General features: G+C 39.4%; 1 protein-coding gene across 4 annotated transcripts in view; it reads right to left on the bottom strand.

Moving 5' to 3' along the window:
* The window catches only part of MTUS1 (microtubule associated scaffold protein 1), a 231,479-nt gene that overhangs the window by 116,796 nt on the left and 97,392 nt on the right, over positions 1 to 17,291 (bottom strand). For 3 of the 4 annotated variants that reach the window (XM_063458077.1, XM_063458076.1, XM_063458075.1), the window contains exon 4: positions 1,602 to 1,778. The exons of the other annotated variant lie outside the window; for it this stretch is intronic. In XM_063458077.1, coding sequence (XP_063314147.1) covers positions 1,602 to 1,778 — 177 coding nt within the window. The remainder of the gene's footprint in view (positions 1 to 1,601; positions 1,779 to 17,291) is intronic. 4 annotated transcript variants of the gene reach the window in all.

Here is a 17,291-nt window from a genome sequence, read left to right on the forward strand (position 1 = left end):
CACGGTGAATGGTTTGTGCCATAGAAAGTCAAAGGGAGGACACGTGCAAAACAGTCTATTGGAAACCTAATGAGAGAATCAATCTATTGATCTTTCTTTAATGCGTTCTCTGCAGAGAAACCATTACCAATATGTTTTATTTACGTGACATTGCTGACATTCTAATAGACAGTGCAAAATAAATAAAAAATCTAAGAACCCAGAAGAGGATTAAAACCCTACATGTTGTAGTAAATGCAAGCTTTATATAAATAAATATACCTAAAATCTACAATGACCTTCTTCTTTTCCCAGAAACCGAAGCCAACAAAGGAATTATGCAAAGGCTGCAGGATCCAACTACGAGCAAGGTCAGTAAGGTAACATCACTCGGCTTTCCTGAACCCCCCAGAAAGATTAGCGAGGAATTGATGGAAGGATGCGAGGGAAACGCACTCTCAGTGCAACTGCGCTGTCCGCCTGGCACTGTCATTTAAGAGAGAGGATCACGACAAGATGAAAGATAAAAAGGCATCAGCCATGTTCACCTCCCCATGTTCCTCGTGGCTGCTCTCGATGAATTAGAGTGGAAAGTAATCAGAGGCTTTAAAGCAATGGGCAGGACACATTAATCCAGTCTGATCATTTAACGAGGAAGGCAACACAGGGGAGGCTGAATAATCTTGACCACATGGTCAAGACAAGCGTTTTGTTTGAAAGGGCATCCTATGTGAAGAATAGTGGCCGTTTGTCTCTAATTGTAATGGAAAGAATTAAACAATAAGTACATTTAGAACTTGTTAAACGCCTCCTCTTCATATTTCTTGAGATGCGGCATTCGCAGAACTGCTGCTTTAGGATACAATTAAGGTCATACTGGCAAGTGGTTGAGATGCAGAAACATGGGCCTTGGATTAACTTTTTATCTTCAAGTTAGTAACCCCTCATTGTCAATTCAGTTCCAATGAAAGAACACAGTTAGAAAATTCAAATATGTGAGAAACGTCAGGGAGCATACATATTTCATTGCCCCAGTAAATTTGCATTGTGTAACAGTAAGGAGCTGCGTCTAGTTTCATTTTCTAGGAAAGCAGATCTGATTGTAATTGACAGCTTGTTTTTAACAAATCACCATGCAGATCTGGTTACAAATCTGTCAGTTATGTGTCTCTGCAGCTCTAATTTACTGGAACGGTATAAAATAGATAGACAGGCAAGTTCTCAAAATGTGTGTACAGATTTGAATTTGTCTTTGTGGAGTTTCATATAATATAAATTTGGCATAATTGACCCACAAAAATTAAAACCAATAAGTAAAATGAAATTTTAAAAAGAAAATGTTGTGGTGGTGTTTTTTTTTGTATGATCTAAAGAAACATAAAAACAACATATTGAACAAAATCCAGTTAAACAAAGTTTCTGCAACTTCCATTCAAAAATATCTGATTGTATCAGATGATTGACTTTATTTAAAATTCATTTTTCACGTTCATACTAAAAGCCGACAGGTAATTTCATGTTCATTTATCAGCTATAAAAAAAGTGGACAATGTGGACATGCAGTGCGCAGACAAGACATGCAATGTGCCCAGTGACAGGAGTGAGGAACACACTATACTTACACCTGCTACTCTGTGTGCTTTGCTCACTCTGAGTGCTGCACACTGACGATACGCTAGGCGTTCTCTGTATTGTTGTCCCTTTAACCGGTACTCTCGATCTAGGCAGTGATCTTGTCCCAATGGCTGCAGAATCTTTTACAGATATAGGTTTTCTTTTAGGAGAGCCTAAACCTACATCTGGCATGGACATAGATCAGTTTTAGTATTTCTAAGAACATCACAAAGGCTTCAACTTTACAAGCATCAGGGATATTTTTCATCAAGTTTAGCAGCCACTAATAGTCAAACTATAACAATTATAAACTCTGCAGATAACTTAGAACATGTCATGTGTAGATTATTTAAAAGCAGACATCTCTGCAACTTCCAAATGGCAGCACTGTAATGCTTAGCCTTAAAATGTAGTAACTGTGATTTAACCAGTAACTGCTCAGACTAAAAGTATCCTTTCATGCGGAATGTTGGGACTGTCAAGGTAAGCAATGACCATAAATGCAGGATACAGGAAAGAAAATTGAGACGACAGGATAGAACCTTAAAATAAGGGCGGTCCAGCTGAAACATGTTAAACTCCACCAACCCCATGTGATGCTACAATTCCTAATAAAATAAAATTCTTCAGATGACATTATTATCCAGTTCAGTCCATGCCCAGGGCAAACATTGCAAATTAGTACATGGAATTCAAACACTTTATTTCTCCTCCTCTCTCTATGTACTAAGTGCGATTATGGAAGAATCCAGTCGCAGGATAAACCGTATTTCTACATTTAATTGTTCATATCTAACAAAAACACATTAGTTAAATATATGGGATAACTAAATCCTAGGTACTGACAGTTTGTCTTTTATAGGCTACCTAGATGAGAATGCAGTGGAACGCTACATAGCAAACATGTGGAGACACAAGCTTTGCAACTATTGAGCAAGGACGCAATAATGCGATGCATTTGGAATGGGGACATTTACACAGGGGACAAGAATGTTTGGGTAAGACCAATACCTGTCTCAAAAATATGAAGGTTTAAATCATGTTTAAAACACAATTGTTAAATAATTTGTATAATTACAAGCTGCCATTTCCACAGCTACCAAGTAAAGCATAGTGAGATCCATGTGAATAAGCACATTTAAAATGACACCACATTTACATGAGCACAGTATCATTATAATACCCATACAAGCATAGTTAAGTACATCTCTAAAACACTGCTACATCCTGCTTTTCGATGAGGTGCCATTATCATGGGTGATGTAAACAGCGCCAAAGGCCTCTAATAACTGACCTAGATATGAACAGTAAATCAAAGATTACATTCCAGATTTAAAACGCTTGTAAAGTTTCTATCTTCAATTATACTCCAACACAGGCCTGTACAAACTTTGCCGCCGCCCCCTCCCCACCCCCAGATGTTGTTGAACTACAACTCCCATGATTCTTTCAATGAAACAGATAGCCAGGGAATCTCAAACAGCTCTCTAAATGCTGATCGACTCACTGTTTCTTACTAAATAAGACCTTACAGAAAATATATTTTTTACCTGCACACATAACTTTGATGAATCAAAGTTCAGGGTCTTTTTTTTTTTTTTTTTTTTTTTTTTTAATCATACTCATTAGTCTATTGTTTCATTCATCGTTTCAGTTCACCTCCTATAGAACTATGCATGTTCTGTACTTGTTTCAGTGGTTTCCATTAATTTCAATAGGGCGCTCTGAACAGCTTAAAGAGCTTTTTTCAAAACAGTTGATGGGGATGCCATTCATCAACACCCATGAGCATCTTTCAATTCCTTCCTATGGGAAACAACACATGCTCAGTGCTTCTCTCACACAGATTTTAAATGAAGACCAGACATTGGCAGAGATATCGCCAGCTCAGGCAATTCCTACTTAAGGAGGCCGTCACTGGACTGCTAGCTGATAAGATGAGAAAGGTTTTAAAAATATTTATAAAATAAATAAACCCCTGCAATGAAAGAAATGTTTTTCATTAGTTCTTTTATCTCAAACTGCAGGCTGCTAGAGAGATGGGTTGCTTTATTGAGGCATGTAACAGGGCTCACGGAGATAAGCGGGTACACACTCCCAACTCCTGAAGGCCCATGAGAAATTATACTGTCCCCACAATAGAGCGCTGGCACATTTTGGGTGTGGATGCCAAAAGTAAAATATGGATGGAATTTATAATGTAACCAAATAGACAGCCACACTGAATAGTTTTGCTTAAGGAGAAAATAATATGCTCTAAAACAAAACCATATTTGTCAAAGACTGGAGGGGACAGAATCACTACTCCCTACCCACTTCAGTAATCGGACATGGCTTTGGTGCTTAGGTTGACTATTTAAGGAGACATTGAAAAGCCAATACTTTGACCATATAATAAATCAGGGTCTGGACATTATAGCTTTAAAACGCAGCACTACTGCCAAAACAAAGAACAGCCATTAAATAACTGAAATAAAGACATTTCCCGATTTTCCCATATGGCAGATAAATGGGATTGCACTGCATGCTGATGTTAAACGCCTATTAGGCGATTCCTTGATATCACAGCCTATACTCCTTTGGCTTTTAAACAACACACCATCCAACCAGTGTTTACATGGCCAGAAAGTAACCATGTCAATGTTCCACCATTTACCAAGGTTTCGTTCGGGTATCTCCCAGCATTTGCTGTATAATTTCCAAATAATTGGTGTTCCCCTGACATTCTGTCAAGCACTTGTTGAGGCTTATAAAAACACACAAGGACCTCTAATCCGGTTTTCATAGCACTCATTTTCTGGTTGTTATGCATGCTAGTAAAAATAAATACTTGAAGATTTTTCCATACATTTAGTCCACTCATCTATGAAAATACTTGGTTAGACAGCAGCAGTAGCAAGCATAACGTCAAACACTCCCTACTCTCTCTATGCTCTTCAGGAGACTAGAGGGTGTGAAACACCAGCTACTTTCATAACTGGAAAGGTTGCAGGAGAGACACAAAGCATATTATTCACCCATCCTGGGGTGTGCAGTTACAATTTGTATTTGGCTGCTTACAGTGTTGCCTTGCAAGAATAGTAAAAAGACTCAGTGACGGGAAAAAAAAAAAAACTAGAAAGTTTACCAACATGAAAGTTACCCTGCAACAGTAAAATCCTAATGACTCTGTAGGGCAGTGGCTCTAACTTCTTTGGACACTAGAGTCAGAATTCAGTTAATGGCGGCTGTATGATATGGCTAAAGGCTGCAATATCACTGCAGCCATCAGTGGTGACAGCTGGGAGAGTGACACTTTTAGATGGCGGTAGCTACGTCCATGTCCAGAAGTGTCAGGATAGGATATATACATAGACAAAGTAGTCACCATCTCTTTCGCTCATGACTGGTTTGGAATATCAGTTAAATTCCAGCCAAAATGAGTATTTCATGAAATTATGAAATACTCTTATTTTACTGTTTTTGGGGTGCGGGGGGCAGGGCTACTTTAAGAATTTAAATTATCATGCTAGCAGTACCAGGCTCACAATGACTGCATAAAAAAAAACAAAAAAAAAGGGAAAAAAAAAAAAAACACCACCACACAACTATAGTGTACCCTATAGAAATGTAAAAATACGGTCAATATTTGAATAAAAGTGTACACATTGATAAATAAAGAGTACACTGGATCCTTATTACATTGCTTGACTAAAAGCATATCAGGAACACACTAAAAATAAGAAGTTTCAATGTAGGTGAAATGTCACCAGTTAAGACCATCTATAAATTTGATAGCAACTCTGCCTAATGTACACTTATTTTTGGTATGGAAAGTTTATTGAAAAGTATTTGATGGTTTTAAACAGTGTTTAAAGTTTTATTCCATTCTTCACATTCATTACTCAGTGTGTGTGGGGGGGGGGGAAAACAAACCACACACACACACACACACACACACACACGATAAATCAGCAATGTGTAAAGGGTGTTCATAAAATACCACCTGCTGACCACATAGCCAGCTATAGCCTGGCAGAGAAGTAAAATAAGCAGATATGGTGCATTCAGTATTTTGTCTCGCTTTACTGTCTTATTTGAGATTTTTAAAAAGATACTCTTAATTCTAGAACAAATAAGCTCATTGTCTGCACCTAAAGTTCCGCAGCAAAAGTTTCTTTTTTTTTTTTGGAAGATTTCTCTTTTAGTATAAGCTGAGGGATGTTCTTAAAGAATGAGACTCTTAAGAAATTTGTCCCACTATTAAAATGCAATAGGTTCCAAATGCTGTGCTGTAGGTCAATGGTGTACCCCAAACCAAGTCAGACACTGGGTGAGATTTAGAAGACCGTTTTAAGAACTGGACTAAAGACCAAAAGGGGAGTAATCACCATGGAAACCAGCACTTTGCGTGACTTTTCAGATAAGGGTTTTGATAAATCCCCTCCACCACCACCGATTTCCGAGCTCAATATGATGTATGCAGTCCTTGAATGTGTTTAATACATTTCAGCACTGAAATTGGAATTCTCATCTGCCAATTAATATGTTTAAGTAAATTGGCTGGATATATGCATATCTATCGATTAAGTGTGGCATTGAAATGAAGGATCGAGCCAAAAAAAAAAAATTTGATTTGTGGCTTGTAAACTGTTCTCTGATTTAAGTTTGCCTTGGTCCAAACAACATTGGGAGCCACTGTTACTGTGAATAGAAGTATGATATCAACAGCGTAATGACCTACACTTATTTTGAGTAGCTCCTCTCATCACACCAGGGCTGTTTTGTGTCACTCAAGTGTCTGAATGTAGAGAAAGATTCTTCAAGAGCCTGGCTCCTTGCCAACAAAGGCAACTATATGCTTCGTATTAGAGGAAAATAAAACGCCCTTAAAGGAACTCTATAGCATCAGGAATGCAAACATATAGTACTTTTTAACCACCTATTTAGTGTATCCCACTCTTGCTGTGTGAGGGTCTGAAAATTAAAGTTTACTTGCCTTTCAGCCCTCACTGGTTGAAAGCCGGTACTACAGGCAACTTAGCCCTGAAATGTAAACATTTTGGTATTTACTATTATTTTATTTATTATTGCCATTTATATAGCGCCAACAGATTCCGTAGCGCTTTACAATATTATGAGAGGGGGATTTAACTATAAATAGGACAATTACAAATAAACTTACAGGAACAATAGGTTGAAGAGGACCCTGCTCAAACGAGCTTACATTCTATAGGACAGCAATGTTTTCAGTTGCAGGGTTAGAAAGACAGGAACATGGCACCCAGACCACATCATTGAGATGAAACTGTCAGAGTGCCTATAGAATATTTTTATTATTAATATGGTTCCAATTAAATGCAGGTTGGATTAACTAGATATCATCTTATATTTAAAAATGTATACATGCCTCTATAATAACGGCATATAACAATGACGTACAGCAGCCATTGCACTCAAAAGTCAGGTGTGAATTGTCATGAATTCAAAGTAAATATCAAATTGTAGGACAAAAACAGTCAACCTGAAAACCGTTAATTTGGTCATTTTTACTACTGTGATCTATAATTTGAAATCCACTTTAAAAAAATCCCAATAATTCACACTTGAACAGATGTGAAGAACCCAGACATATGTGGACAATAAAATCAGCATAAAGTAACCAGTCCAACTTAATTAATACTAAAAGGAAAGTTATGACCTAGACCACTGCCATTCAATATTCTATTGTGGCAGCCTAGTTAATGCTGTTAATGAAGCCACAATGTTTGTCACGCAAGGATGGAGAGTAACGGCCCAACGATTTATATGATAAATAACGATAACAAAACAATTCCAGGATCTTTTAACTGTATTTATAGGAGAAACTTATCCCAAAATTACCGTCACAGCCTGTGTATCTGCCAGAGGAATGAAGATGCAATTTGAAGTGCAGCGGCCAAATCATGGGGCGTCTTCTGTAGCCTGGGCTCTTGCAGCTCAACATTCTTAACCTATGGTCAGATGATTAAATCCAAGCTTACAGCTCAAGAGCCAATGCATAAAGGGCCAAACCCAATAATGAAAACCTTCGACTACATTATCAACACAAAGTAAGAATAGATTTTCAAAGAAAAACTGCATTGATTGTAAGTATTGCATTTTGCCATCTTTAGCTCGGAGTATAACTGTCCTGTTTACCTAGACACAATGACAGCATTATTGTGTGCAGAAAGAACCTTTTAAAGGATAACCTGTTGCTTGTTAATTCGCACTGCTCACGGTGTGCTTCAAATCCTTATAAGAGTCCTCCCTATTTTTCTGCTGCCGTTTACCTATACACTTGTTTGTGTGCGGTCTCCATAGCCCGTTAGCATGTAACCATGCCAACAGCAGCATCCTCCAGGGAAAAGACTTGGAAGCATCTCGAAGTGCCAGAATTAGACTGATGCAGGTAGATGGGTATAAAAGGAAAAGGCAATTAACTTCAAATATACCCACAAGAATAGACTATGCAGTTTACACAAGACTCCGCTACACTGAGACCTCATAGATTCAAAATAAACAAATTGAGAAACAATGTGTGCCAGAATACAATAGTGGAAGTAAGGGTGGAGGGCCAGTCACTGGAGATTTTTTGATTGGTCTACTTTTCCAAAATAACCAGCTGTGTACAGTCTGATTCCAGGGAGATTTCAGGGGCCAGGTCTGTGGAAAATTCCTGTAGGGAGCAAGAGCTCTTAATACCACCAGCTTTTTTCATTTTTTTTTTTTTTTTTTTTTTTTTTTTTAAACACAGCTAGGGTCTCTCAGCTAAAGAAATGTAATGTAAACCATATTTTTCTCTTAATCTTGTATATACATTTTAATCCATCCATTAGTACTTTTAGTTTTGTACCTCTATTTATAGGCTTGTTTGCGTGTTTTTTTCACCTTCTCTTGTGTACTGGCACATCGCACATGCTAGCTTGTATGCTATTTAGGTGGCTATGAATATGCAGAGTGACCAGTTGACAAATGGTTTAAGGGCCGGACTGGCCTACCAGTAGGCAACCTGCTCTTGGACCGCTTTGGGCTGTGGCCTGCGGGCAAAACATTATTCCATGCTGGCTGCCAGATAATGCACATACAGCATATGGAGTCATATGGCGGCTGCGCTACAGTGCGCAGAGTGGCTGGCTGCCATTCCCCCTATCCTGCTGGCGGGGAGTGGGGGTGGTGAAAAATGGGGCAGTGTATTAGATGGGAGTAAATTAGATGGGAGTAAATGAGTGTGGTGGGAGTAGCAGTGTGTTAAATTGAGGGGGAGGGGAGGTGGGGTATTAGATTGTGCAGAGGGGGCAGGGCTGCAGAAGACTGTTTATTAGATTGGGGGGTTGGGGCAGGAGATAATCTTTAAGATCTCCACTAAACCAATGCTTTCCTATAGGAAAGCATTGGGAGGATATTGCACATGTTTTCTATATGTAACATTCAGCACTTCCATGTAGAGTGTGGAGATGCTGAACTGCACTGACACAGGACTCTAGTGGTGTCTGAGTGACGGTCACGAGGGTTGTTACTAGGCAGCAATGTAAACACTGCCTTTTTTTTTACATTGAAACGGCTACAAGGACAGGCTACTCGATTAAGCTGTAGTGGTTCTGGTGACTATATAGTGTTCCTTTAAGAATTGTATATTTCTCGTAAATTAAACTTAGTTAAAAAACAAACAAAAATAAACTGGTTCCTAACTTTTTTAGCTGGCTCCTACATTCCAAACACATTTTTCAAGCCCTGAGCTAGAGCACATTTTAAATTTCCCCCCCCCCCCCTTTATCAGCTGGATATTTGTTAAAAGTATTTCTGCCAGTTTTAGAAGCAAGCCATCTTACTGTGCAATTTTTTATCCTACATCTCCCTCTGCTGACAATCTGCTGCCAAAAACAAACGTTACAGCATTTGGCTACTACAACATAGTCATCAGAACAACTATAGTTTAATGTATTTGTTCTGGTGAGTATAATCATCCCCTGCATGCATTTTCATGTAAACACTGCCTGTTTCAGAGAAAAGGCAGTGTTTACACTGCCCCGTAGGGACACCTCCAGTAGCCACTTCTCAGATGGCCATTGGAGGTGCTTCCGGGGGCAGTGCTGCACAGTAGACAGCAGTGCCGTTCAACGTCTCCACCCTCAGCATGGAGACACTGTTATCCTCATAGAAATTAATTGATTCAAAGCATCTCTATGAGGAGGTGCTGATTGGCCAGAACTGTGTTTGGCCCTGCCTCATGCCACCTCCTTGCGAATTTCAGCAAATCCTATACTTTCCCTATGAGAAAGCATGGGATTAGCTAAAAATTGTAAATTCTGATTATGTCACCAAGGAGGCAGATAAGGGTCTGGGATGGCGTGGCACTGGAAATAAGGTGAGTTTTAACCCCTTCTGAGAGGGCTAAGGAGGGCAAGCCACCCAAATGGTGGTTTTAACACTACAGGGTCAGGAATACAGGTTTGTATTCCTGACCCTATAGTGTTCCTTTAATTGTAAACACACACACACACACACACACACACACACACTTTTTGTTTCTCTTTAACTAAAGCCAAATCTGTTTTAACATTTTATTTAATTGTCATTTTAATGTAGGAGTGAATTAAAAGGTTTATATTTAGAGTATATGATCAATCATTTTAAATAACCAATTTTCAAAATTTGGTCAAGTGAACTTTATAATTAATACCTAGGGTTGTGCAATAAATATAATGTATACATTTGCAAGCACACATTATTTATTGCTATTCCCAGGTAAAAAAATAAAATAAAAAAAATGTAAATGAACATACGTATTTTCCAATTCCTGTAATGATGATAAATTTCCACAAAATAAAGTATCAGTGGAATCCTAGAAAGTAGGCATTTTCGAATTTTGAGCAACAGTAGAGGAGGCATATGTGTAGGGGGGGTAGTTTATCCAACAGTCAGCACTAGGTGGCAGCAAAGTACACAATAATAATAAATTTGTGAAACGTTTAATTAAAGCATATAACGGCTCACTCTTCTTAACAAACACGTCAAAGTTGTCATTATTATATTATTTATATAGCGCCATCAGATTCCTTAGTGTTGTACAATGGGTGGATTAACAGACACGTAATTGTAACCAGACAATTGGACACACAGGAACAGAGCGGTGGAGGGCCCTGCTCAAGGAGCTTACATTCTAGAGGGAGTGGGGAATAGTGACTCATAGGATAAAAGTAGGGATACAAAGTAGTTTGTTAGAAAAGTATTCACTGAGGGCATAGTAGATAGTTTTTGACAGTTGCAGGAGAGGAGTCATGGGAGGTGGGGGATAAAAACCTGCTAACAATTTAATTGATATGCTTTCTTGAAGAAGTTTGCAATGATTTTTTAATGAGTGGAGACTTTGTGAAAGTCTTACTGAGAAGGGAATTCCACAGAAGAGGTGCAGCCCTGGAAAAGTCTTGGAGGCGAGCGTTAGAGGTGGGAGTACGGACTGAGGATATACGTTGGTCTTTGGCAGAGCGTAGGGGCCTCAACGGGACATACTTGTGTATTAGGGAGGATAGGTAGGTTGGAGCAGCATTATGTAGGGACTTGTAAGCAAGCACCAGAATTTTTAATTGAGCCCTATATCTAACTGGAAGCCAATGCAGGGACTGACAGAGCGAGGAGGCGTGGGAGGTGCGAGCAGACAGGAAAATGAGCCTTGCCGCTGCATTCATTATAGATTGTAATGGTGCGATCTGGGAACACGTAAGACCACTGAGAAGAGTATTGCAGTAGTCCAGGCGAGAGAGAACAAGAGCATGGACCAGCACCTTGGCCGCATCCAGGGTTAAATAGGGGCAGATGCGCGCTATGTTTTTGAGATGGAAGCAACAGGATTTGACGATTGCTTGGACATAAGGGGTGAAGGAGAGGTTGGAGTCAAAAAGAACACCCAGGCAGCGAGCCTGCGAGGGAGACAGACTTGGGAGTAGTAACACTTGAGGGAGGAAAGACCAGAAGTTCTGTTTTGGACAGGTTGAGTTTAAGGAAGTGAGCAGCCATCCATTTTGAAATCGTAGAGAGGCAGTCAGAGACACGAGTCAAGATGAGCGGAGAGAGATCATGAGATTTGCGTGTCATCTGCATAGAAATGATGATGGAAGCCAAAAGGAGCTGATGAGTTTACCAAGGGGAGCAGTGTAGGTAGAGACCAGTAAGGGACCAAGGATGGGGGACGGGGGACCAAGGACAGGGGACCAAGGACAGAACCATGAGGGACACCGACAGAGTGGTTGGGGGGGGGATAGGCAGAGTCAGAGAAAGAAATACTGAAAGAGCACTGGGAGAGGTAGGAGGAGCACCAGGAGAAAGCAGTATCCCGTAGCCAAAAATTACAGGGAATGCGAAGAAGCTGTTGATGATCAACAGTGTCAAAGGCAGCAGAAAGATCAAGGAGAATTAGGATAGAGTAATGGCCGCGAGATTTAGCAGCAATTAAATCGTTGGATACTTTGGTCACAGCCGTTTCGACAGAATGACCAGCATGGAATCCAGACTGAAGGGGGTCAAGCAGAGAGTTGGTTTCGAGAAAGTCAGTCAGTCTGGTGTACACAACTCTCTTTCGAGGAACTTGGAGGCAAACGGCAGTAGTGAGATGGGGCATGATAACATTGGATTGCATCAGTAATCACAAATCAGAAGAATGCTAATGTTTGACAGATTAGTACAGTAAACCCCTTTTTTTCTGGATAGGAACTTTGCTTTCATTGTAATTTTTAGCCTCTTTCATTAACGTTTGCTATAAGTGTTTTAGCTTTAACTATAACCGTAACAAAGCTCCATTCCTCATATTATGTGGGACCTTTGCATTATGAATAAAAAGTTATAGTCAGACTCCATAAACCAAACTTACAGGCACAAATAAAAAAAAAAAAAAAATCATACCTTACCAACTCACCAAGGCCTGAGCAAAATTTTTACATTTAGTTTCCTGATTTAGTGCAAATATAGAGCAAGATGAATATTAGCCAGCTGTATAAAAAATTAAAAAAATAATTAAAAAAAAAAGATATGGGGGTTGCCAAGACCCCTATGAAGCATGGGAGGGGTGGCTGTATGCCGAGAGATTTAAAAAAAAAAAAAAAAATTACTAGCATTTATACAACATTTTTCCCCATTTGCAACCTTACCTTGGAATTACTCAAAGCAGAATCATCATTGATGAGATATTTGGACAACCCAATAGCCAAATCGGGTCCCCCGATTAACGAAATGCAATGTAAACCATTTTTTTCTTAATCTTGTATATACCTTTTAATTCACCCATCAATACTTTTAGTTTTGTACCTCTATTTATAGGTTTGTTTGTTTTTGTTTTTTTCACCCCATCTTCTCTTGTGTATTGGCACATTGCACATGCTAGCTTGCATGCTATTTAGGTGGGCATGTACATGCAGAGTGACCAGTTGACAAATTCTTTAAGGTACTATTTATGGAGAAAGTGCAAAAAATAAGATTCTACTAATTTGCTTGCTATCATCTGTCTGACATGTCAAAAATTTGTGTTTGGATATTGACCATGACAACCCAACAGCCAACTAGTTTCCTATGGTTTGTGCTTTCATTTTACTAGAATTATCTGTAGTTTTCATTTTTTTTCTGACATACTGAGCACGGCAGATATATTTCACGAACTGCTGCAGTTCCATGCATTCGCATAATGCTATTGAAGTGATGCCCAAGCAGGTATGGCATGTGTTCCGAATGTACATGAACATTGCAAAAGCATAGGTGACAGTAACCGTGACCCTTGGTCTCTCAACAGCTCTATACATCCAAGATAAACCACTTCCAAAGTGCATTAAAAATGACCTACCTACAAATAATCACTATACACTGCAGCAACAGAGTATGCACAAGTAAGCTATTTTGCTTCCATAGTTTTCCTTGGAGCATGATTCATAGTACAGTTTTTTTATTCACAGCTACTGTTTCTATTAGATGGCTTTAAGATGCATCACACTTTAATAAATGAAGGCCCAGACTTTACTCTGGTACAAAGGCAGCGCACTGGCAATGAAGCCAGCCTGGTGGCATTAGTGGGATAGATTTCTACAGGGGCTAAGGGGGGATATTTAGACAGCAGTAGTGGGTGGGTGTTACGTTCGCTTGCTGAAGTGATGGTGGTGCAAAGACCCAGTCTGCACAGCATTTCAGAATGGAACACTGGCAATCTAGAGTTACCGAGATCTGCCTCCATATTCAGCTTCTGCATGCTACATTACTTGGGCCAAGTTCTCTATCCTCCTAAGAGAGCAGAACCATAAACAGAGTGTGTGCAGACTGGGGCTCTCTTACCTAAACAGTGAACTGTGCTATTGGTATAGAGTTGTTCAACTCATTCAAAGTGTTTATGGGACAAGTACTTCTTCCTGGTGTTAGGAGAAACTGCTTTCCAGTAGGATTCAAATAAATGGGGTGCTGATCTAATTTTATTTGGATTGACCAGCATTGAATACACATCCATTCACAGTAGTTGAGTGTTTTGTTTCTTTTTTTTACTTGCTCCTTCCAAGTACTTAATTGGCTGCTGTCTTTGAACCCAACAAACTCCAACTAGTTTGTTGGGTTAATGGTTGGACATTATGTAGCGGGACTTGGGGTACCCAGGCTGGCCGGTTGTGCAAACCAACCATCAGCTGTACTGCTAGGAAAGAAGTGTGGGGATTTGACTCTAGGGCTGCTATTATGGAGTTTTACAGAGTGTACTTAATATACTCAGACTTCCTATATGCTCAAGATATAAAACTATTTGCTTCTACATGACGGTGCTTAAAAGTGAACAAAATTGGAGAGAAAAAAAACAAACAAATGAAAATTAGTGAACGACAAGTAGTCTGGGCTGTAAATTTAACCCCTCTGTGCAACTCCTGTTGTCTAATTCTCTATGGTAGAAGATGAACTAAAGCTCTAATTGCTAGATTTAGGGTGTATTCTGTCCTGGATGATTAAAACTGTATGGCAATCTCACATTTAAAGAGATTTTATTGTCTATTGGCACTTCAGTTTTTTGTGCATGCATTTCGGAATGGGTGTGAGATGCACATTTTTACAGGGTGTCATTGTCTGGGTTTTTGATAAGTTTGTTGTTTTCCAGATTTGTGGCGCTCAGCCCAGTGTGCTCTGACACTAATGTAAAGATGAATCTACCCGACATGTCTCCTCTTGCATTTTAACATTTGGGCTTCTTTTGTAAAGGTTAAACACACTGATTGTTGCCAAAATAGTTTAAATGTTTTTTTAATGCATTTTAATCCATGATCATATGGTTAGTGTGATTGAAACACATTCTAACAACGATGGCATTTAAATGCGGTACACCACTAAAACTAATCTGATCTGATATGGATACAGAAACAGTAAAGCACCAACTATGCTGTAATGCTCAAAAGCCAATTAAATGTCCTTGGAAGGAGCAAGTAAAAAACGAAACAAAACACTTAAAAGTGGGATAATAACATGACCGGATGTGTAAGGATTTTTTTTATTGGTGTGAAACCTTCCTCAGCGGCAGTGGTTTGAATCTCAGTCTTTAAATGATCACTATAGTGTCAGGAAAACAAACTCGTTTTCCTGACACTATATAACCCTTCAGCCACTTACCTTTATTCAGTGCCGCGCTCCCTCGGCGCTGATGTACTCTCCTCCCCCGCCGACGTTGGCACCCTAGTGGAGCAAAATGCACATGTGCATTCAAACAGTCAATAGGAAAGCATTTCTCAATGCTTTCCTATGGACGTTCTGCAGAAGCGCCTCTAGCGGCTGTCAGGAAGACAGCCACTAGAGGCTGGATTAACCCTGCAATGTAAACATAACAGTTTCTCTGAAACTGCTATGTTTACATCTGAAAGGTTAAAACCTGGGGACCTGGCACCCAGGCCACTTCATTGAGCTTAAATGGTCTGGGTGACTATAGCATCCTTTTAAAGGTACACAAACAGTTGAGCACTCCCATTGCAAAAGAATTAAGAAATGCCTAAATACTGGACTTACGGTGTGACTTGAGGACTGGATAGAGAAACACTGCTCTGGGGTATGATAAGTAAACATAACCCTGATGGAAATGCCTTTACATACGGTCCATAAAATCTCTGCAATTTGGTTGAACAATTCAATTAAACAATATTCAAGAACTGAACATGAGCAAGTCACTCACTGATTGCTAAAATAGCCAAAGTACCATACAACTCAAAAGGTGCTTTCTAAATAGTTTATGGTGTAATCAGGTACCAAGTCCACAGCTCCCTAGCAGGTTATATATATATATAAAAAAAAAAAGGGAAAAAAAGTGTTTGTGTATATATAGAAATATATGGAATTACACTAATGGAATATTATATGCAATATATAAAATCTATCTTAAGAAAAATAATGTGCACAAAACAGATGGCACGATCCATTAATTTTTTTTTATTTTTTTTTAAACCCTGTCATCACAACTAATGCTATTTAATCTGGGGAAAAAAAAAAAAAAACACAAGATGAACACGAGACCAAATCAAATTCATTTAAGCCATGTTTAAGCATATAGTGTTCCTTTACAGCGACTAGCACCGTCTGGTGTCTTTGCCTAATTTGCAAAAATCTTCAATGGTGACATCAAAGTTGGGTGTCTGGTGGCATTGGTAAAGGCAAGTTACACTTATCTGAACATGGCCCTCATGGGAGCCACCATGCTCTTCCATCCAGCCCTGTTCAGCTCCTGGTGCTCTAGCTGCCAGGAGACAGGGCCAGATTAAGAGCCCAGTGGGCCGTGTGCGAACAATTATGAGGGGGTAAGTAGAGAATCTTATTGACCGAAAATGCTAAAACAGTCAGACCTCTCAAGCGTTGGGCATCTGGTGGAGATGTTGCTGGAGGGAAACTCATAGGATGAAACTATAAGAAAACTCAGATTCTCTTAAAATATGCTAATCTCTTTCTAATTCAAGCTTTCATCTTTCAAGTAAATCCATACCCCCTAACAGGAGTGTCCAGTGAAGCAGGAAGTCAATGGGCGGTGTAAAAGGGTGGGCAACTGATGCGGATCATGTAACCAGAACTCCTGAAAGGGACGAACATGCCCCAAAAGGAGGCGTGTCTGCCCAAAGAATTGGAAGGCTAGCCTGGCATGAATGCAAAAAATGACTTGCAGTTTGATTTTGCTGTATATATCACAGTGTCCCATGTTACTATGGGACACTGAGACATGGGGACACAGACTATTAATCACAGTGTCCCTATGTATCACAGTGTCCCATGTCTCTGGCCAGCCCACAAACTAGTTGGAGTGGGGGGGGCAAAACAAAATATCACTGAAATGTTAAATAGCACATTTTAATTGATGTGAAGAGTTGATAATCACATGACCAGACGTGTAAGGATTTCTTTATATTGGTGTGAAATCTTCCTCCGCGGCAGTGGTTTGAATCTTAGTCTTTAAAATACACAAACAGTTGAGCACTCCCATTGCAAAAAAGAATTAAGAAATGCCTAAATACTGGACTTGCGGTGTGACTTGAGGACTGGATAGAGAAACACTGCTCTGGGGTATGATAAGTAAATATAACCTTGATGGAACATGCCTTCAATGCCTTTACATACTGTATGTAAAATCTCTGCAATTTGGTTGAACAATTAATGAAAACAATATTCAACTGAACATGAGCAAGTCACTCACTAATTGCTAAAAGAACCAAAGTACC

Source organism: Pelobates fuscus, chromosome 6 (genome assembly GCF_036172605.1).
Source record: "Pelobates fuscus isolate aPelFus1 chromosome 6, aPelFus1.pri, whole genome shotgun sequence".
Classification (NCBI taxonomy): domain Eukaryota; kingdom Metazoa; phylum Chordata; class Amphibia; order Anura; family Pelobatidae; genus Pelobates; species Pelobates fuscus.